This window comes from Oryzias latipes, chromosome 8, assembly GCF_002234675.1.
Source record: "Oryzias latipes chromosome 8, ASM223467v1".
NCBI lineage: Eukaryota > Metazoa > Chordata > Actinopteri > Beloniformes > Adrianichthyidae > Oryzias > Oryzias latipes.
Window position 1 is genome coordinate 25,874,806 of NC_019866.2, and position 21,890 is coordinate 25,896,695.

At 46.3% G+C, this 21,890-nt stretch overlaps 2 protein-coding genes across 2 annotated transcripts in view; one reads left to right on the forward strand and one right to left on the reverse strand.

The window, feature by feature from the left end:
* Window positions 1-2,374: 2,374 nt before the first annotated feature.
* On the reverse strand, window positions 2,375-7,353 carry LOC101154833 (heme-binding protein 2). Its single transcript, XM_004084962.3, has 5 exons — window positions 7,215-7,353; window positions 3,886-4,073; window positions 3,689-3,815; window positions 2,891-3,053; window positions 2,375-2,809 (listed from the first exon to the last, which is right to left on the reverse strand). The coding sequence occupies exons 1-5, from the start codon at window positions 7,351-7,353 to the stop codon at window positions 2,638-2,640; spliced, it is 789 nt and encodes a 262-aa protein (XP_004085010.2). The 3' UTR covers window positions 2,375-2,637.
* A 9,947-nt stretch (window positions 7,354-17,300) lies between these two features.
* The window catches only part of pla2g4c (phospholipase A2 group IVC), a 36,411-nt gene continuing 31,821 nt past the window's right edge, over window positions 17,301-21,890 (forward strand). Inside the window, exons 1-2 of the mRNA XM_023957920.1 lie at window positions 17,301-17,491; window positions 17,590-17,735. The gene's annotated coding sequence lies outside the window, so the exon portion shown is untranslated. The remainder of the gene's footprint in view (window positions 17,492-17,589; window positions 17,736-21,890) is intronic.

Here is a 21,890-nt window from a genome sequence, read left to right on the forward strand (position 1 = left end):
GCATGGAGAGAGTTCAGATGGAAATGTTTGATGTAGTTTTTATTACAACCAAACAAAAGAAACACGGCAATGGAGATAAAAACAAGTGCTGGAGGCAGAGTGGAGAAGTAGAAGCCAACCATTACCACACATTTTGGGATTGTCCCTTTATAGCACAATTTTGGAAGGAAATACATAAACACATTGAATCTATATTAAATAGGACAATACCCTGTGATTTTACTAGTCTGATTTTAGGTAAGACACAAATCCCACCTACCAATAAAATGTATTTAGAATACTAATAACCGCTGGTAAAATAAAATAAAAAGCATCGACTAGACACTGGCTCCTCCCCCCTGTACCCAGCCTGGACAATTAGATAGACATTGTAAATTAAATCTGCCCAATGGAAAGACTAACCTACTCACTTTGGATACAGATGCCCTCATTTTAGAAGATATGGTCACAATGGATATTCTATGTTAATCACTCATAAATAGAAGTAATGAACATGTCTGACTTGTAATTACACTGACCAAAAATATAAACGCAACACTTTTGTTATTGCTCCCATTTTTTATGGTATGAACTCAAAGATGTGAAACATTTTCCACAAACACAGAATAACCAGTTCTCTGAAATATTGTTCACAAATCTGTCTAAATCTGTGATAGTGAGCACTTCTCCTTTGACGATTCAATCCATCCCACCTCGCAGGTGGGCCATATCAAGATGTTGATTAGACAGCATGATTATATTTTTGGTCAGTTTATAATCAAGATGAATGTACCCCTGACCACCCGCCCCACCCCCTTTTTTTCCCTTTTACTTCCCTCCCTCCCTAATAATGCATCCACTGTTCCCTGTTTTGTTTCTTATTAGATACTTAGTTATGTTATTGAAAAAATAAAAGAAATGTTGAGAATGGAGATACAAGTTATGGGTCCAAAATTGTCTATAAGCAAATTTTAATGTATAGTTTTATAACTTTGTCATTCATTCATCTTCTGCCGTTTTAGCCCTTTCGGGGTCACGGGGCTGCTGGAGCCCATCCCGGCCACTTGTTGGCGATGGCAGGGGACAGTTCGCCAGAATGTCGCAGGGCCACAATCACACACCCCTGCACACTCACACTCACATCTAGGGACAATTTAGAGAAAATAATGAACCCATGTTCATAAATAAAGTTTGGAAGAAAAGAAAAGGAGGGGTCATCAACATTTGGACCATACATACTGGCTATGCAGTTTTTTGTATTTCCAATGATTATGTTTATAATTACATATCTGCCTTCTGGTTCTGACAGTGTCGGTATGACTAAATGTAACATTTGTATTCATCAGTATAGCATCACCTCTTTGCTTTGAGTTATAGTTGTGTGTGTGGGGGGGGGGGGTCTGTTGTTAGTTAAATGGGTCGCTTGCCATAAAACAACATCTGCTGTAAGAACACTCATTCCAAACCTTCAGCCTCTTTCCACCTGCATTCATGGAACAAAGTGGATTAATAATCCGTTAATAAGTTAGGTGATTGTGTCTGTGCCTGTGACCGGCACCATGTGTGACGCTGTGTGAAAGTGCAGTGTGAATCCTGTGGTCTTCTGTTTACTGTGATGACAGCACTGTGTGTGTCTATGTATATGAGGTGTGAACAGGATGTAGTCTTCCTCTGCAGGTGTGTGTGCAGACACTTATTAGATCCAATGTTGTGATCAGTTTTGAAGGATTTTTTACTCACAACACTTGATCTTACCATCCAGGATGAGGGGTAAAAGAGGGAGAGAGAAGGGAAAGAGAAGCAAAGAGGACAAAAAAACACACAAAGTGAAAAGGAACTCATGGGAGAAAATAGGTTAACTACCTTTAGCTAGACCAGCTGTTTCACATGTATGTTACCTATATACCTACAATGCCTCTATAGTTGAAGCCAAACCAACATATTTATTATTGACATAATGAATTATGAGGTAGATATATTTATTTCACCTGTTTCCAGAGTTCAGATCAGCCCGGTCGTCCATGGAGATGACTGGCAGCCATAATTCTTTGTTTGTGTTTTTGATGTTTTTGGACCTCAACACCTGATTATTTGTTGATTTAGCTAATAATTAATGTTTGATAATAAAATCAAAGAATTATGAAAACAATTATAATGATCATGATCATTATAACATTATGAATAGATTATACAATAATTATGTATAACAATGATAATCAATGTAATAATAGATGTTTATTAATAAATATCCATCCACCTTTTTAAGCTGCCGTATCCCTTTCGGTGTCACGGGTCTGCCAGAACCTAACCCGGCAACTGTGGGCATAGGTGGGGTTCACCCTGAACGGGTCGCCGGCCTGTCTTAAGGCCAATAAATAAATAAATCGGAAATTGATTTATGTCAGTTACTCGTATTCTCTATTTATTGCATTTACATGAATTCAAAGACACAGCAGTTAAAATACATTGGATCAGGTAAAAACAGGTAAAGCTGATGTAAAAAAACCATTTCTGGCTGTGAGCCTTTCTAAGGAGTGACTCTGGTTTGTTCAGGAAGTTTTTAAAAGAACTTTTAATGGTTTTAATAAACAAAAGAATGAGGAAGATAAGCCTGAACCATCGTCACATGACGCTGTCAGCAGATGACATCATCTGTTGTCAGGCAGCATACACCCAGACCTCATTGTAGTGACTGGAAGCTAAATAAGTGTCGTAACCTGCTCCAGTAAAAGTGTGGGGCTTAAATTTCCTCCCCGCCTTGGCCACGGACTTCTTCAGGATGTCCACATGGTCCTGGGCGCCGCTGAGGCCCGGAAAACCATCAAAGGAGCTGGAGGGAGAAGAATGTCGCATTTCTGTGACCATCAGTGTTTGGGAACGTTCTGTCGTCTTCGTGGTTTAAGGAGCTCACCTGACGAAGAGGATGGCTGCGTCTCTGTGCTGCAGGGAGACCGAAGTGTCGAAGGTCTGAAGCTTTGTTTCAGGAGGAAGAAACCAGGACAAGGTCACTTCCTCATCCTGTCCCTCTTTAGAAACGGTGATGATGGCGGGCCAGGCGTCTGGGCACGGCTGGCCTAGAAAAGACCAGTATCTGTGAGGAGCTTCCTCTGTGCACTTCAACACCCAGTTGTCCCCAAAGGTCCAGGCTGAGTTTGGGACATAATCAGAGACTGAACCCGCTTAGCTCTCACTAAACTCATAACTAAGAACATCTTTCAGAAAGTGACGCTGTCTGTCAGTTTCGTTCTGTTCTGTTCTCCGTTTTTGTTTTCTGTGCAGGTCGGCTGTGGCGTTCCCTGGAAGGCTCCGCCCCCTCACCTGTCAGTTTCTGCGCTGCGGCTCACAGCTGCCAGGATGAAGTGAATTTGTTTTTGTCTGTGTGTTTGTTTTTCTTGTGAAGCATCTGACACATTGAAATGAGTGACGTCTATTAGCCAGAGTCCAACATGACATCAGCATAGAAAATTAATTTTTCTATCATAAATAATCATCATGTAGTTGTGTCACAAAGACACATTTCATGTGTGAAATACAGCAAATACTGTTTCCTTTGCAAGATTAATGAAAAAATAAATAGCACGTTTTACAAAAGGAACAGGTCAGTGAAAAGCTGCTGCTGCTGGGAAACAAAGAGGATATCAAGGATTTGAAATAAACAAAGCGATTCCCACAAAGTAATGAAAATGTTCATGCTGGTCCTTGAACTCACCTGCTTTTTTAGATTTCTCACAGAAATCCTTCAGCCTGGACCTCGCTGCCAGGAATGCAGCTAAATCTGAGCCCTCCACTTCAGTGGAGAGCCAGTCGTTGGGGGGGTACTGTCGCACCTCGAAGTCCTGCACACAGAGGCAGAGAAGCTGTGATGCTCTGAAAGCCCCTTGGCTGTGGGTTTTTGGGGAGGCCTACCTTGTTGGCCTCCAGGACCTGGTACTGGGGGCAGGGCTGCCCGTGGCAGTGCTGGGAAGACTGTCCGCCGCAGGACGGCAGCAGCAGCAGCAGAGCAACCAGCAGCTGCAGCTCCATCTCCTCTGCGCTCCAGGAGAATGCGGCCTCCCAGCGGCAGCGGAACAACCTGCTGCCGTCTGACCCGCCCCCTGAGAATGCCCCTGAGGGGCAGCTCAGCCCCGCCCACAGGCAGACCCATTCCAGCTCTTCCTCAGAGGCAGAGCTGCAGATTCAGTAGAAACTCAACGTATTCTCTCTCTGACAGCCTTTTAGAAAAAGCTGCTAAATTATTCAACTATTTTAGCTGAGCACAAGAATTCCCACCAGAGCCTCTTTGATCAAAGAACTTGGGTTCAGAACTGGTCAGATCAGTTTTCTGCCTCCAGCACAGGCGAAGCTCGTAAACCAACATAATTAAGAGACGTCTGTATCCGTCTTTCCTCCTTGATGTCGGGACTGTTGCAGTCTTTGTTTCAGGTCAGCTGACAGAGGCGTGGCTCCTGAAAACCAGAACTTTCAGAAATGGCATCAATGTTTTCAGGAACGTCCTGATATAGCTGCCAGTCCCAAGTCCGGTCAGTTTCCTTCAACCATCAGGACCATGCCTTCAGAAATAACTCGATGATCATAATGTGAGAACAGAAGAGACAAAAACAGCTTTTTCTTTCAGACTGTTCACTCTTTAATGCTTTCAGAGGGTCTTTAAGGCTCTGCCTGCATGAATGGATCAAAGTGTGTAGTTTGTTGTGTTCATCCACACACTGCTGAGCTTCTGGAGGAGCTGTCAGTCACAAACTGAAGTCCACACTAGAAGAACCAGAAACTTTAGGGATGAACAATATTTTGGAAAGGTGAAACTCTGAGCTTTGTTATCATTCTTTGATTATTCCTGAACCATAATATGCCTGATCTGGAAGTTTCTTCACCACTTCTGATTTGGAGAGGTCAGTATCACCCCCCACCCCACCCCCACCCCCACCCCCAACCCCATCCCGGCTGACAGACCTGCAGGGCTGCATTTCTGCAAATGCATTCTTCCAGGAAGAGATGCCTGTAAACTGGGTGGGGCTGAAGGAGAAATGTGTGACATGATTATAATGAACGTTTCTGTCACTTGATAATGTGTCTGTCATTGATTTCAGTAAAGATCAACCTGCATGTGGACCCTCTGTAAGGAAAGTGTAAATCCAAACGAAATGTACATTTTGGAAATACAACTTAAGTTTAAATGAAAATAGAAGATGTTTTTAAAAATGTCATTCTCTGCGTTCAAAACAAACACAATCTTTGTTTATAAAATCATTTATAAAAGTGGTGAATATTTTGTGTTGTCTCAAATCTTTCAATCTTTGTTTGTACTCGCGCTCAGAGTTACACCAGCCAATCACAGACAAGAGGGTTCATGCTGATTGGCCTGGATTCCATCCAATCTAGCGTCTTTGGCTGTGTCCGATTCCCGCCCTAACCCCTAACTGCTAAAGAACTAGATAGTGCGGCACTATGTAGTGCCCTGGATTTGAACGTGGAATTGAAAAGCAATTCCACGCTCACTACATTTTTTTAAATGGCGGATATGACGTCATCGACTTCACAAAGTTAAAACCTAATTATGGGCGTTTTGGGACGACTATTTATGACTGCACTGTCTTCTGAAGATAAAAACGTTGATGGCTTATTAAAAAATACATTTAAATACATTTTTCTGGCAAAAATTGTTCAGACGCAATGCATTGGTTTTTCGCAGAGACTTCTGGGTAATTTCTATGACACTGGATTTTGGAATTGTAGATTCAGACAGCACTAGAAAATGGCCAACGCACTATAGAGTGAGTAAGGAAGGAATTCAGACACATCCTCTCACTCACATTCAAGCTGGTGGGATTCAGTCTTTGGACATTGTGTTCAATTCTAACCATTCATTTTAACAACAATCTGATTCATGTCATAATTTGTGGTGGATGATCTGATTCATAGTTGATATTTGTTCATTTTGAATGATCTGATTGGATCCGGTTCTCTTCCCTAAATTGGATCCAGATCATCTTCATCCAAACTTCCAGCAGTGAGACTCAGACAGAAATTCCTGCTACTGAACAGTTTTCCAGATTCTTGGATTTCTTCCAGATCACCAAGTGGAAATGAAATATGTGTCCTGTCAGAACTCTGTCTCCCCCCTTGGTCTCCAGCGGGGAGCCGTCCCCAGAGATTTAGACACACTACAGCTCCAAGCAACCCCAGCGCACACTTCTTGGATGCCATACACCTGATTGTCATGAACAATCACTCACAGCATACTCACTCAGCATACTGAGCCTCACTCAGTGTGAAGCATTGTTTGTGCCACTCTGTCTGCATACTGAAGGTTGTGACCTGATCTTCTGTTTCCTGACCCTGTGTTACCTCTGACTCAGGTTACCTGCCGCCTGCCCCGCCTCTTGCCTGTATCCTGACTACCCTATTACTTCTCTGATGCTCTTGTGCTTGGTATCGACTCCTGCCCGACTGACCCTTTTTTAGCTTTGTGGACTTTTAGCTGAGCTAATAAATCTGCTGCCATTTGAACCAGCCTTCATTATGTGACAGATCACTCGATACCCAACATGGATCCAGCAGCAGGAGTTCCTGGCCTGCTGAACCTGACGGGGTTTGCTACTTTCTTGCTGGAGCACGGTCAGCAGCTCCAACGTCTAACCTCCGCGACCGAAGCCATCATGGATCGCCGGAGGTGTTTAACCATCCAGCGGACGGCAAAGACCTTTGTGGGATACAGTTGGGCGACAGACTGTGATCTGGGCTCTGGCGGCGTGCGCAGGCATTTTTATTCCATGTCCTCTCTTTCTATATGATAGGTCATGAATTTCTCTTCAGATCTGACGTGAAGCTGAAACGACAGAATATGTTGGGGGGGTCCTGGCTGCCGCTGCCGCTTCGGCGGGGGTCTTGGTTTGGGGATGGCTATAACGTGGTATAATTTAAAAAGCTATTTACAGACAGTGCAGGTAAAAAGATGTGCAACCAAAAGTTTAAAAAAAAACGTGCAATAGAAAAAAATGTGCAACGGTTATCTGTTACACTGTGGATTATTGTACAGAGTTATTGTGTTCGGTAGGAAGGATTGGTGGTACCGGGCAGTTTTGGAGCAAAGCTGTCTGAGTGTCCTAGAGAAGGAGCTCTGCTGTTTGTCCAGAACAAGGTGGAGAGGATGGTCTGGGTTGTCCATAATGGATAAGAGCTTGTTCAGTGACCTCCTCTTCATCACCGCTTCAAACGTTTGCAGCCAATGACAGTACCTGCCTTCCTGATCAGCTTCTTCAGTCTGACAGCAATGCTGCTTTCCCAGCAGACCACAGAGGAGACCAAGGTGCTGGCCACCACAGACTGGTAGAAGATCCCCAGGACTGTCCCCTTCCTTCTGAAGTCCATCACCATCTCCCTGTTCTTGTCCACACATCTGAACCTGACAGTAATGATTATAAACATCCAATAACTTGTTGCTCTGTGCTGCTACATGGTTTCACCCCCCCCCCCCTCTATAGTAACCCCCCCCCCAACATCTCTGTCTTCTTCCCTTCTTTTCTTTCCGTCCAGTCCGACACTAAATGTTACAAATATAATTAAGATGAACAAAGCTTAGCCTAGATTACAGAAGGGGTTTATTCAAATATACACCTAGTGTAAATTATACATATTATAAGCCCTGTTGTAACAGTAAAATATGTCCAACACAAGAGGCCTTCAGCTCTCATCTGTTTGCTCAGCTGTTGGACAGGACAAGTTCAAAAAATAGAAAAAACATAAACTCTTTGCCATGGGAAGAGCTTCAGTTGTGCTGGTCATGTGATCTCTAAAAGCTTTGCCTCAGGAACTTTTTCTTTAGAAGATCAACACGGCTTGGAGCTGCACCACTACTGTCCCACCGAGTCAGTGAAATCTTGTAGATTCTTTTGAAGCATTCAACACGCTTTGTCTTTTTTTGGATCTTGTACTCTAGCCTTTGATCCTTGAATTCTAGATTCACATTCTGAATGAAACTGTTAGTGCTGTCACTGAGGTCTCTGAGGGTTAGAAGGAACTCTCTGTCCTTCTGGGGGAGTCTAGAAAGAACCAGAGTTCTCCTGTTTCATCAGAAAAAAAGGCCAGAATAGCTTTCACCTCCGCCAAACTAAGAGCTCCATAAGAAGAGACCAGACCTGAATCAGACTTAGCCCAGAACTGGATCAGATCTGGATCAGATTTGGATCAGATGGATCAGACCTGGACCAGAACTGGAATATACCTGGATCAGACCTGGATCAGAGCTGGATCAGACTTGGATCAACCTGGACAAGAGCTGGACCAGACCTAGATCAGACCTGGATTGGAACTGGATCGTATCTGTATCAGACCTGGACCAGATCTGGATCCGGCCTGGATCAGACCTGGACAAGAACTGGACAAGACCTCGATCAGACCTGGACCAGACCTGGCTCAGATCTGGATCAGTCCTGGACAAAAATTGGATCAGATCTCGATCAGAGCATGATCAGACCTGTATCAGACCTGGAAAAGACCTGGAGCAGACCTGGACCAAAACTGGATTAGAGCTGAGACCAGACCTGGATCAGATCTGGATCAGACCTGGATCAGATCTGGATCAGACCTGGACAAGAGCTGGATCAGACCTGGATAATACCTGGATCAGAACTGGATCAAAACTGGATCAGAGCTGGACCAAACCTGGAGTAGAGCTGGATCGGACCTGGACCAGAACTGGATCAGACCTGGACCAGATCTGGATTCCTACTTCCTGTGACGTTATTTCCGGGTGAGCGGTTCCCAGTGTTAGTCGTGTTTGACTGCTGTTCTGTTGTTTGGCATTAGCCTGACTACTGTTGCTTACTCTAAGGGTTATCTGGTTTAATATTCACATCTAGTACCTTTTAGTAGCAAATACACTACTGTTAAACCGCTTGCTGTTCACTTTTTTTATTTTGCTAAATAAACCACTTCTCTTTACCTAAACACCGCTAGCCTTAGCTTAGAACCTAGCATGGCCACCACTCCTTCCACCTTTCCCCCTCTTTCCTGCCCCATGTGCCATATGTTTAGTGAGGATCCTGCCCCTTTTAGTGAAGATAGTGGTAGGTGCGTGAAGTGTGGTCTTGTGTTAGACTTGGAGGCCAGGCTGGAGCAGTCAGAAGCGCGGCTCCGCACGGTGGAAGCTAAGCCGGCTAGCCAGGTCGTTACTCGTAGCGCGGGCCGCGCTACCAGGGCTAACTTAGTTAGCACCCCAGAGCCTACACAACAGCCGGGAAAAACACAGGGGTTTGCACCGGAAAGTCAAGCAGGTCCTAGCTTTAGCTTATGTGCTGAAAGACAAGTACAAGGAGCGCGTCATAGAAACCTTAAAGTGACAGACAGCAGTTCTCACAAGCAGAATTATGATGTCATTAAATGCGGTTTATTAAACATTCGATCCATTTCCTCCAAGTCCCTCTTAGTCAATGAGTTAATTACTGATAACAACCTCAGTCTTTTAGCCTTAACAGAAACTTGGCTCCAACAGGATGACTATGTTAGATTGAATGAAGTAACCCCCCCCACTTATGCTAACTATCAGAAATCCAGGATTTCAGGGAAAGGAGGTGGTTTGGCAGTAATATCACAGTCTAGCTTACTTCTCAGCCCTAAAGTTAAAAATGCTTATAATTCATTTGAAAGCATCATATTGTCTATAAATCACCCAAACAGGAAGACTCAAAAACCTGCTTTACTCATAATTATTTATCGCCCCCCCGGCCCGTATTTGGAATTTTTGGCTAAGTTTTCCGATTTCTTGTCGACTATTGTCTTAGATTCTGATCAAGCTATAATATTAGGGGATTTTAATATTCATGTTGATGACCCCAGTGACTGTCTAGGAAAGGCTTTTGCAGCTTTATTAGATGATGTTGGTTTCACCCAAAGTGTGAATGAACCCACTCACTGTCATAAGCACACCCTGGACCTTGTTCTAACCCATGGGATAGAGATCAACCAGCTGAGTGTCCTTCCTCTTAACCCCATCATTTCTGATCACTTTCTGATTACCTTCCAGTTTACATTAGAGCATGCTACTGCACCAGTGAATAAGAAACAGCTTAGAAGAACCTTAACTGACCGTTCTGTGTCTGAGTTTAAACACACAGTTCAGCCAGTACTTAGTGATATTCTGAGAAAATACTCTGAGACCAGCTCCCATAGCATCAGTCCTAGTAGAAATAACCACTTTGTTAATGATGCCTTACAAGCCCTCAGGAGTACACTTGATGTTGTTGCCCCCTTGAAACCTAAGTCCGTCAGACAAAACCGAGTAGCACCGTGGTTTAACGCTGAAACTCGTTCGCTTAAACAAGAAACCCGTAAGTTGGAAAGAGAATGGCGCCGCTCCGGTTCAGAGCAGTCTCTGAATACCTGGAAACATAGCCTATTAAATTATAAAATAGCTCTGCGTAGAGCTAGAAGCCAGTACTATTCAACCTTAATATCAGAGAATAGAAATAATCCAAGTATTTTTTTTAGTACTATTGCTATTGTAGTAGGTTTAGGGGCTGTCATCTGTACTTGGTTTTATAAAGTAAGAAGATGTTTCGCCTCTTATCTTAAGAGCTGGTATATATGCGCTCATGAGGGAGGAGTCAGACCTGAAACTGGAGGTATTGTCCACTTAGCCTTAATGTAAATGGACATTCCTCTCAGTGCACTCGAGTCAACTTTGGAGTCCCACAGGGCTCAGTCTTGGGACCCCTCCTGTTTACGCTTTATATGCTACCCCTAGGAAACATAATCAGGAAACACAGCATTAATTTTCATTGTTATGCCGACGATACGCAGTTGTATTTATCCATGAAACCTGACCAGAATGACAATATAGAGAAACTGAACGCCTGCATCAGAGACATCAAGACCTGGATGACAATTAATTACCTCCTCTTGAACCCAGAAAAAACTGAGGTCATTATACTTGGTCCTAAAAACCTCAAAGATGCTCTGTCTGCTCAGATAGTCTCCCTGGATGGCATAAGTATAGCCCCCAATTCCACAGTTAGAAACCTTGGGGTTTTATTTGACCAGGATTTATCATTTAAGGCTCACATATCTCAGGCGTGTAGAACTGCCTTTGTTCACCTGCGGATTATTGCTAAGATCAGAAATCTACTTTATATGAGTGATGCTTAAAAACTCATCCATGCATTTGTTACGTGGAGGCTGGATTACTGTAACTCCTTGTTAGCAGCGTGTCCTAAGAGTTCCTTAAGAAGTCTCCAGCTTGTTCAGAACGCAGCAGCTAGATTGTTAGCTGGAACTAGCAGAAGAGATCACATCACTCCTGTGTTAGTTTCACTTCACTGGATCCCAGTTGATTATAGAATCCAGTTCAAGATCCTCCTGTTAACCTATAAGGCCTTACATGGAATGGCCCCGTCCTATATTAAGGACCTCATAGTCCCTTACCATCCAATCAGAACACTTCACTCACTAAATGCAGGACTGCTTGTGGTTCCTAGAATTAGTAAAAGTACGGTTGGAGGTAGAGCGTTTAGCCACCAAGCCCCTGTCTTATGGAATAAACTCCCAGCTCATGGAAGAGAGGCCGACTCAGTTTCTACATTCAAAGTTAGACTGAAAACATTCCTCTTTGGACAGGCTTTGTCGGGTACCGGGACCAGGGCGGTTAGAGTTGTCTTCACTTCCGGGTTGGGGCTTTTATTTTGTTAAGTTCCTGTTCTGTGTTCCATTGTGCCTTTTTTAACTTGACTTCATTCATCACCAGCACCTGTCTACTCACCTGTTTTCAATCGCTCTTGTGTGTATATATACCTTGTGTGCCTCCTCACTTGTCACCGGATCGTTCTCTTTGTGACTGTCACTTGTGTACGAGTCTCAGAGCCTTCTTCGGGATTAAAATCCTTGGTTTCACAGCTTCTTTCGTCCTGCATCGTGTGTCCATGTATTCAATCCATGACAGGCTTATTGTCAGACTAGTTAGTATTCAGAGATTATTTAACTTAATGTTAATGTGTTTAAATTAAACTTAATAACAATATCTATTTGTTTTAAAGGCTGCTAGAAGTTGAAGCTGGGGTAACTATGGTGCTCTGGGGTTCTGTCCTCTTTTCTCATGTACTTCTACCCTTCCTCTCCTCTATTTTTGATCATAATTCATCATTTAGTTCTCCATGCCTCTGTTTGGTGCAGTGATTCATGTATTGTCCCTCTCTCCCCTCCTGGGGAGTGGGAGTGCTTCCAGACTCCAGTTGTTTCATCCGTGCTCCACTTCCTGACCGAGTACCTCGTCTCTGCTCCTGCTCCTACACCTGGCTGTGGTTCCTGTCTCCGGCTCGACTCGCGCCTTTGACTGTCCCAATAACCACGGCTGGATGAAGCTCGTCTGCTGGACTTTTATATATGTAGTTGTAGATTTAGATAAGTTAATTCTTCTCTAAGAGTTCTGGTAAATCGCCTGTCCGTCCTGGGGGAGGATCCCTCCTTCATGTGGGCACCCCTGATGTTTCTTTGTCTTTTCCGGAATCCGTTTTTTTTAGGAGTTTTTCCTTACCGCAAGGGGGGGTCTAAGGGCAGGGATGCCAGTATAGTTTAGTCAGTTTGTTAGTTCATTTTAGTATTTTCCTATTGAACTCTTTGTATTCGTGATCCTTTTGAGTTCATGTTTTATTTCGAAGCCCATCGAGACGACTGTTGTTGTGATTTTGGGCTATGCAAATAAAATTGAATTGAATTGAATCTGGATCAGAGCTGGACCAGATCTTGATCAGACCTGGACAAGAGCTGGACTAAATCTTGATCAGACCTTGACCAAAACTGGATCAGACCTGGATCACAGCTGGATCAGACCTGGATCAGAGCTGGATCAGAGCAGACTTGCCAGAGTGGATGTACTAAATGATTGACGTTGCTATTTTCTTTCTGTATCCCTTGTGCTATCCTAGGCACTTTAACTTTGGGAGTTGGGTCATCTAGACCCACTAGACAGTGCTCTGAACCTTTTTTCTTCAATGATTTGTGATCTTCACTGGTATCCATGGATTACATGAAATCTTTCCACCTTTATCCACCTTTGTCATGGTAGGGAGAACACCTCAATGGAAGGGGGGGGGGGGGGGTCATCTAAGATAGCACAAGGGTTAACTCCTCACTGTGACTACTGACCTTTGATTGCATTTCACTCTTTGATACTTTATTCAATCTATGTTTTCTCGATCATCAGTTACAGGAAAATATCAGCAAGTGCAGCAAACAATTGAGACCTATTTTTATCGTGATCGTGGTGACACGTTACTTTACTTCTTGTTTCAGCATAATCTCTGTGCTAAGTAGGATTTTGTCGGCTACAGCTACCATTTATTAGCCAAACAGTTAAAAAACAGGATTGTTTCAAAAGCATTAATATAAATGCCACCTTAACAGCCTGGTGGGAATTTCTCAAAATATCAAAATCATCAATTCAACCGTGCAAAATGACACCCATCTGGAACAACCCGGACATCCTTATTAACAAAAAAATGATTCACTTCCCAGCTTGGCAAGCAGGGGGCATAAAACAACTAGAGCACGTAATTATTGATAGAAGATTCATAACCCCCCAGGAACTTCAAGACAAACATGGAATAAATAACTTCTTGGAATATCAGCAACTTAAATCAAGTATTACTAAAAAGTATAAAATTAAAGACGACGATTTAAAGCTACCAGATGTAGTTACCACTCTGATTAATTTTTCAATGAATAGAACTCTCTCCAAAATATACAAACTTTTATGTAATTTAGATAACAATATTGCCCTTCCAACAAAAAAATGGGATGCAGATTTGAGCATCAGCACAGATGAAAGCTTCTGGTCAGAACTTTGTCTAAACACCTTTAAACTGACAAAAAGTCCAAATCTGCAGCTAATCCATCTCAAAACTCTTCACAGAATTTACTACACTGGACAGAGGATGTTCAAGATGGGTCTCAGTAACTCAGACATTTGCGAGCACTGTGATAATAATCTACCCGACAGCTACATGCACGCACTGTGGTTCTGCACTCCTGTCCAGGCTCTCTGGCAGCAGGTATGTGCCGATTTATCAGTCTGGCTTAAGGTTTCAATCACTGCCTCACCGTCACTTTGTGTGCTTGGTGACATGAGTGCCATCGATATAGAAGAAGGATTAGCATCTATCATTTTCATAACTCTTTGTATTGCCAAAAAAACTATTTTAATAAATTGGAAAAACAAGAAAAATATAAACATAAGTCAACACAGAAATCTGCTGTTTGATCATATCAGCTTGGAAAAAATGTCAGCCCAAAGCTCAAGTAACTTTGAAAGAATTCAGTCTCTCTGGTCTCCTGTGGTTGACTCCATGACTTAGGGGGTGGGGGGCTTGGTCGTCGCTGCTCCTTGCCCTTCTGCCGTGGTTTGGGGTGGGGGTCGGGGCTCCTGGTGCCTGGGGGGGGGGGGGGGGGGCTCCGTTGGTCGGGGGGTCGGGTCCGGTGCCTGGGTGGGGCGGGCTGGGGCGCTGCGTGGTCCTCTGGGCTTGGGTGTGGGGGTGCGTGGTGGGGGGGGTGGGGTGGTGGTCTGGCTTGGCTTGGGGGGGTGGTCCCTTTGCCTGTGCTGGGGGGGGTTGGCGGGGGGCCCTGCTCGGGTGGGGGGGGCCCAGCGGCGCCGGATGGGCTGCCCATCTGCACCTGGGGCTGGGATCGGCCCTTCCCTGGCTCTGGGACGGGACGGGACAACCCTCTCGGGGCCCCCGGTCGCTCTGGGTGTCACCCGCTTCGGCTGCGGGGTCTGGGGTGGGGTGGGGTGGGGGGCTTGTCGGCCCTGTCCTGTGGGGGGGCGTTCTGGGGGGGAGGGGGGGCCATTATTAGTACGGGTCGGGGGGGCTAGCGGGTCGGGGTCTCCGCTGAGGCAATCAGTGGTTGCCTCGGCCGGTTGGCCTCCTCGGTCCCGTCGAGGGCTGACCAGAGCTCTTCTAGGGCCGGCGTCTGGGGGTGGGGGCCTGGGCTTGCTCCGGGGGGGGGCGACGCTTTCTGGCTCCTCTCTCTCTGTGTGGGGTGGGTGGTGCCGGGCCTGGGGTGTCGGCGCCTCCGGGGGTGGGCCCCTGGGCTGGGTGGCCCTGGCCCCTTTGCTGGGGGTGGGCTGGGGGACGGCTGTTTGACCACCGGGGGACAGTCTACCAGCTGTCCCCAACTTACCCCCTTCCTTATATAACCTCATATTAGGGTGAGGGGGTGGGGGGTCTAGCCTGCGATGCGCCTTGGGGGGGGGCTACTTGGGAGTGGACCCCCTCCTATGGTTGCCGTATGGAGTGGGCCCCCCCTCTTTCGGTTTTATTTGCACCTTAGACATGTAGGGTCCTTGGTAGGGGGGGTGCTTGGACATCACTGCAAGCAAGCAGCAGATGTCCTCCTGGCACCCTACCCGCCAATTTTAACCGCACCTTAGACATTTAGGGCCCCTTGGTGTGGAGGGTGAGGGGACATCACTGTGAGTAATCAGGAGATGTCCCCTTAGTGCCCTACTCGCCAATTTTAACTGCACCCCCCTTAGTACACACACCCCTCCCCCTTCAATATATACATTCAAACATAAACACACACACATGCACACAAACACCCTCTCAAACACCCATACACGCACACACATTCTACAAGGAAGGTGGGACCTGGGTCCATCTGTCCCCTACCCCTTCCCTGGTGGGGGGTGCAGGCCCCTTGGCGATGGCGGCCGTGTCCCTTGGGTGCCGGCTCCCTGGGCCCGGCGGTGCTCTCTCCGCACGGTGGGGGGGTTCATATTACACCTGAGCCGGGGGTGTTCGTGTCCCTGGGGGGTGGGTCCTGGTCCTTGCCCCTGGGCGCTGGGCCCCGCCAAACTTCCAACATGGCCGAGCCTGGTCGGGCCATATTTATAACATCCCTTGTGGGCCGCCCTTTTTTCCCCGGGGTTCCCCCCTCCTGGGCGGGGGCGGCGGGCCCCTGCCTTGCTCCTACCTGGACCAACCGTGGGCCGGGTGGGTGGCTGCCTGGAGTGCGGAGCGGGTCTCCCTTGGGGGGTCCTGGCTCGTACCTGGGGTCGGGGCGGGGGGATGCCCGGAACTCCTGGGTGGTGGTGGGGTGCTCGTCTGGGGCTGTGGGCGTCCCTCTCCGGTGGGGCCCTGCGTTGGGCTCTTCCGGCGCGGCGGGGGGCTGCTTTCCTGGCTGGGCTGGGGCGGCGCTCTCTTTCCCTCTGCGCCTCCCTGCTCTCTGGCTCTGGGGGCCTCGCGGCGGTCCGGCTGGCCCTGGCCTGGGTGGCGGTCTTGGTCGCCCGGGGGGCGGTTGTTCCCTGCCTGTTCCCGTGTGGCGTTGGGGGAATTCCGGCTGCCGCTGCTGCTGCGGCGGGGGTATGGGTGTGGGGGTGGCTGGGCGCTCCTCCTCCTTCTTTTCACATTCCACCATCCATTTTAGAAGAACATAAACACTTACCTGAGCACAGGTGTTAGCTCACCTTTGCACTAATAGTTTGCATGATTGAATGAATGAAAGATTTCACACTAGTTGGTTTAAAGGCATAGGTATGCGTTCGTGAACACTATCTGTTTTGTGTGCATGTTGACATGTGGACATTTTTGCGGCTAGCAGGTGTGTTGATAATATTTGAGTGTGTGTGAACAGGCCCCGCCCTTTTTGTACTACATTTGAACCGTACCGTAACGATAAACAACCAGTAAACCTGTCTGCTCTATGCTGCTTCATGGTCTTACCCCCCTTCCCCTCCTATTATCACCCTCCTACCCCCCCCTCTCTCTAACGTCCCTCTCTCTTCTTCCCCTCTTTCCTTTTCCGTCCGGTCCAACACCAAAGATTTTCAAACATGATTGAAATTAATAAATTTTGGCCTCAATTACAAAAGGGGTTTATTCAGACATACCTTTGGTTTGTCTGAAGATTAATAACCCCTCTTGTTAAAGTAAAATATGTCCAACACAAGAGGCCCTCAGCTCTCATCTGTTTGCCTAGCTGTTGGACAGGACAAGTTAAAAAAAAAAAAAAAAAAAAAAAAAAAGTAGGATTTTGTCGTGTTTTCAGAGAAAACACGAGACAGCAGAATAGGAAGGCTACACGCTGCGCCAAAGGTGAACCGTCTGGACGGTGGGCAGCCGGGCTGACAGCAAGTCAGTCCGTTTTTAAAAGGCAGCAGCAGCGAGGAAAGGTGGGAGGAGATGGCAACGGCGGCCAAATCAGGAGGAGTGGAGGAGGGGTGTCTACTAGATGGAGGAAAAGAGAGAAGGGTGGTGGGGGGAGGAGAGATGAGTCAAGTGTGCACAATATTCATTCAAAGTGACAGAGGCGGTGTGCGTGTCCCGATACACACTTCCCGTCGGCCATCAGTCTGCAGCCAGAGGAAGAGGATGCTGCAGAGACAGAAAGCAAAGGAAAGACTACTAGAAGGAAAACGGAAGAGAAAACAGAGTCGCTGCTGCCTGGGAGGGGTGAAGCAGGCGGCGTGGAGACAGAGGAATGCAGAGAGGCGGACAAAGCCCCGCTGCAGAAGACGATTCAGAAGGTATGTCACTTTGGACTGGACGTCTCCTCACTTTCTACTGTAAATGTTAAATTCAGACGTAGACGTGATGTGTTACCCCACGCCTGTCATGCTGACAGGAAGCGCTACGGAGAAACGCCCAGAGAGACGGTTAGGAACCAAAGTGAAGGATGAGCGGCCACAACAGAACCCCCATTCACCCCTCCCCATGTGATGCTCCGTAAACGCCGCCACACGCTGGGCATGCTGGTCCTCTGCATTCAGTGTGAGTTTGGACGCACGTGCAAGAGTCTGTGTTGGCGTGCTCCACGCGTGTGCACATCAGGCTGTCTGGATGCAAAGGACAATTAGATTAAAGTATTGATCCGCTGTGGTCTGGAGATGCAGCTGCGGTCTCGGCAGCAAACTGAGGTTTAGGGCGCCATCGCTTTTTTTACCTTTGACGGACCCCAAGTGGTCACACACGATAATCTCTGTAGGCGGGATTATATTTGAAAACTGAAATGATAACATTCCTCAAAAATTCAATCGGAAAAAGTCTTAAATCTGTGCACAGCGGATCCTACGGCTGGTTTAATGCCTGTCAGAAAACACGAGAGGTGAACTCAACCGGGGTCACGCCGAAACACTCACTCACTGAACGCCGCTGCTGTGAACTCATTTACTGCAGGGTCACGGGTTCAAGTCTCAGGCGGGGGAGGGGGCAGCAGTAAGTAAGAGCCTGAAAAACGGGAGGAGGGAGGAAATTAATGAATCCCCTCCCCACTCTGAGTTCTCTATTTTGTTACCTGGAACTGTCCTTCTAAAACAAATCCTGCAGAGGAAGGGGGACACAAATAGCAGTAACAAAAAACACCCACAAAGTGTGAGTCTGTTACATATGTGCACGGGTGAGTCCACTACACGCTTGTCCAAGAGTAAGTCTGTTACACTTGTGCAAGGGGTGAATCAAATACACCCGTGTGCAAGTGTACACCTGTTATACATGTGCATGGTTGAGTCCACTACATGCGTGTGCAAGTGTAAGTCTGTTACACATGTGCAGAGGTGAGTCCACTACATGCGTGTGCAAGTGTAAGTCTGTTACACATGTGCAGAGGTGAGTACACTACATGCGTGTGCAAGTGTAAGTCTGTTACACATGTGCACGGATGAGTCCACTTCACGCATGTGCAAGTTTGTGTCTGCTATACATGTGCATGGTTGAGTCCACTACACACGTGTGCAAGTGTAAGTCTTTTACACATGTGCAAGGGGTGAACCCACTACACACGTGCAAGTGTGCGTCTGTTATACATGTGCACGGTTTGGTCCACTACACGCATGTGCAAGTGTAAGTCCGTTACACATGTGCAAGGGGTGAGTCCACTACATGTGTGTGCAAGTGTCAGTCTGTTAAACATGTGCAACGGGTGAGTCAACTACAAGCGTGTGCAAGTGTGCGTCTGTTATACATGTGCACGGGTGAGTCCACTACAAACGTGTGCAAGTGTGCTTCTGTTATACATGTGCCCAGGTGAGTCCACTACACGCGTGTGCAAGTGTACACCTGTTATACATGTGCATGGTTGAGTCCACTACATGCGTGTGCAAGTGTAAGTCTGTTACACATGTGCAGAGGTGAGTACACTACATGCGTGTGCAAGTGTAAGTCTGTTACACATGTGCACGGATGAGTCCACTTCACGCATGTGCAAGTTTGTGTCTGCTATACATGTGCATGGGTGAGTCCACTACACACGTGTGCAAGTGTAAGTCTTTTACACATGTGCAAGGGGTGAACCCACTACACACGTGCAAGTGTGCGTCTGTTATACATGTGCACGGTTTGGTCCACTACACGCATGTGCAAGTGTAAGTCCGTTACACATGTGCAAGGGGTGAGTCCACTACATGTGTGTGCAAGTGTCAGTCTGTTAAACATGTGCAACGGGTGAGTCAACTACAAGCGTGTGCAAGTGTGCGTCTGTTATACATGTGCACGGGTGAGTCCACTACAAGCGTGTGCAAGTGTGCTTCTGTTATACATGTGCCCAGGTGAGTCCACTACACGCGTGTGCAAGTGTAAGTCTTTTACACATGTGCAAGGGGTGAACCCACTACACACGTGCAAGTGTGCGTCTGTTATACATGTGCACGGTTGGGTCCACTACACGCATGTGCAAGTGTAAGTCCGTTACACATGTGCAAGGGGTGAGTCCACTACATGTGTGTGCAAGTGTGCGTCTGCTATACATTTGCTGGGGTAAATCCACTACAGGCATGTGCAAGAGTGCGTCTGTTATACATGTGCACGGGTGAGTTCAATTCAATTCAATTCAATTTTATTTGTATAGCTCAAAATCACAACAACAGTCGTCTCGATGGGCTTCGAAGTAAAACATGAACTCAAAAGGATCATGAATACAAAGAGTTCAATAGGAAAATACTAAAATGAACTAACAAACTGACTAAGCTATACTGGCATCCCTGCCCTTAGACCCCCCTTCACGGTAAGGAAAAACTCCCAAAAAAACCGGATTCCGGAAAAAACGAAGAAACCTCAGGGGTGCCCACATGAAGGAGGGATCCTCCCCCAGGACGGACAGGCGATTTACCAGAACTCTTAGAGAAGAATTAACTTATCTAAATCTACAACTACATATATAAAAGTCCAGCAGATGAGCTTCATCCAGCCGTGGTTGGGGGGACAGTCGGGGCGCGAGTCGCACCTGAGACAGGATCCACAGCCAGGTGTGGGAGCGGGAGCAGAGACGAGGTACTCGGTCAGGAACTGGAGCACGGATGAAACAACTGGAATCTGGAAGCACTCCCACTCCCCAGGAGGGGAGAGGAAAAGAGGGACAATACATGAATCACTGCACCAAACAGAGGCATGGAGAACTAAATGATAAATGATGATCAAGAATAGAGGAGAGGAAGGGTAGAAGTAGATGAGAAAAGAGGACAGAACCCCAGAGCACCATAGTTACCCCAGCTTCAACTTCTAGCAGCCTTTTAAAACAAAAGGTTATAGTTATTAAGTTTAATTTAAACACGTTAACATTAAGTTAAATAATCTCTGAATACTAACTAGTCTGACAATAAGCCTGTCCAAAGAGGAATGTTTTCAGTCTAACTTTGAATGTAGAAACTGAATCGGCCTCTCTTCCATGAGCTGGGAGTTTATTCCATCAAACAGGGGCTTGGTGGCTAAACGCTCTACCTCCAACCGTACTTTTACTAATTCTAGGAACCACAAGCAGTCCTGCATTTAGTGAGTGAAGTGTTCTGATTGGATGGTAAGGGACTATGAGGTCCTTAATATAGGACGGGGCCATTCCATGTAAGGCCTTATAGGTTAACAGGAGGATCTTGAACTTGATTCTAGAATCAACTGGGATCCAGTGAAGTGAAACTAACACAGGAGTGATGTGATCTCTTCTGCTAGTTCCAGCTAACAATCTAGCTGCTGCGTTCTGAACAAGCTGGAGACTTCTTAAGGAACTCTTAGGACACGCTGCTAACAAGGAGTTACAGTAATCCAGCCTCCACGTAACAAATGCATGGATGAGTTTTTAAGCATCACTCATATAAAGTAGATTTCTGATCTTAGCAATAATCCGCAGGTGAAAAAAGGCAGTTCTACACGCCTGAGATATGTGAGCCTTAAATGATAAATCCTGGTCAAATAAAACCCCAAGGTTTCTAACTGTGGAATTGGGGGCTATACTTATGCCATCCAGGGAGACTATCTGAGCAGACAGAGCATCTCTGAGGTTTTTAGGACCAAGTATAATGACCTCAGTTTTTTCTGGGTTCAAGAGGAGGTAATTAATTGTCATCCAGGTCTTGATGTCTCTGATGCAGGCGTTCAGTTTCTCTATATTGTCATTCTGGTCAGGTTTCATGGATAAATACAACTGCGTATCGTCGGCATAACAATGAAAATTAATGCTGTGTTTCCTGATTATGTTTCCTAGGGGTAGCATATAAAGCATAAACAGGATGGGTCCTAAGACTGAGCCCTGTGGGACTCCATAGTTGACTCGAGTGCACTGAGAGGAATGGCCATTTACATTAACGAACTGATACCCATCGGACAGATAGGATTTAAACCACTGGAGGGCAGATCCTCTGATCCCTATGTCCTGCTCTAATCTATGGAGTAAAATACTGTGGTCGATAGTGTCAAAGGCTGCACTGAGGTCCAACAGGACCAGAATAGAAAGTAGTCCCTTTTCTGAGGCCAATAACAAGTCATTAGAGACTCTAACTAGTGCAGTTTCCGTACTGTGGTGGGGTCTAAACCCCGACTGAAAGTCTTCAAAGTGGCTGTTGTCCTGTAGGTGGCAGTAAAGCTGCTTAACTACAACTCTTTCTAGGATTTTAGAAATAAAGGGCAGGTTTGATATCGGTCTATAGTTGGCCAAGATGCTAG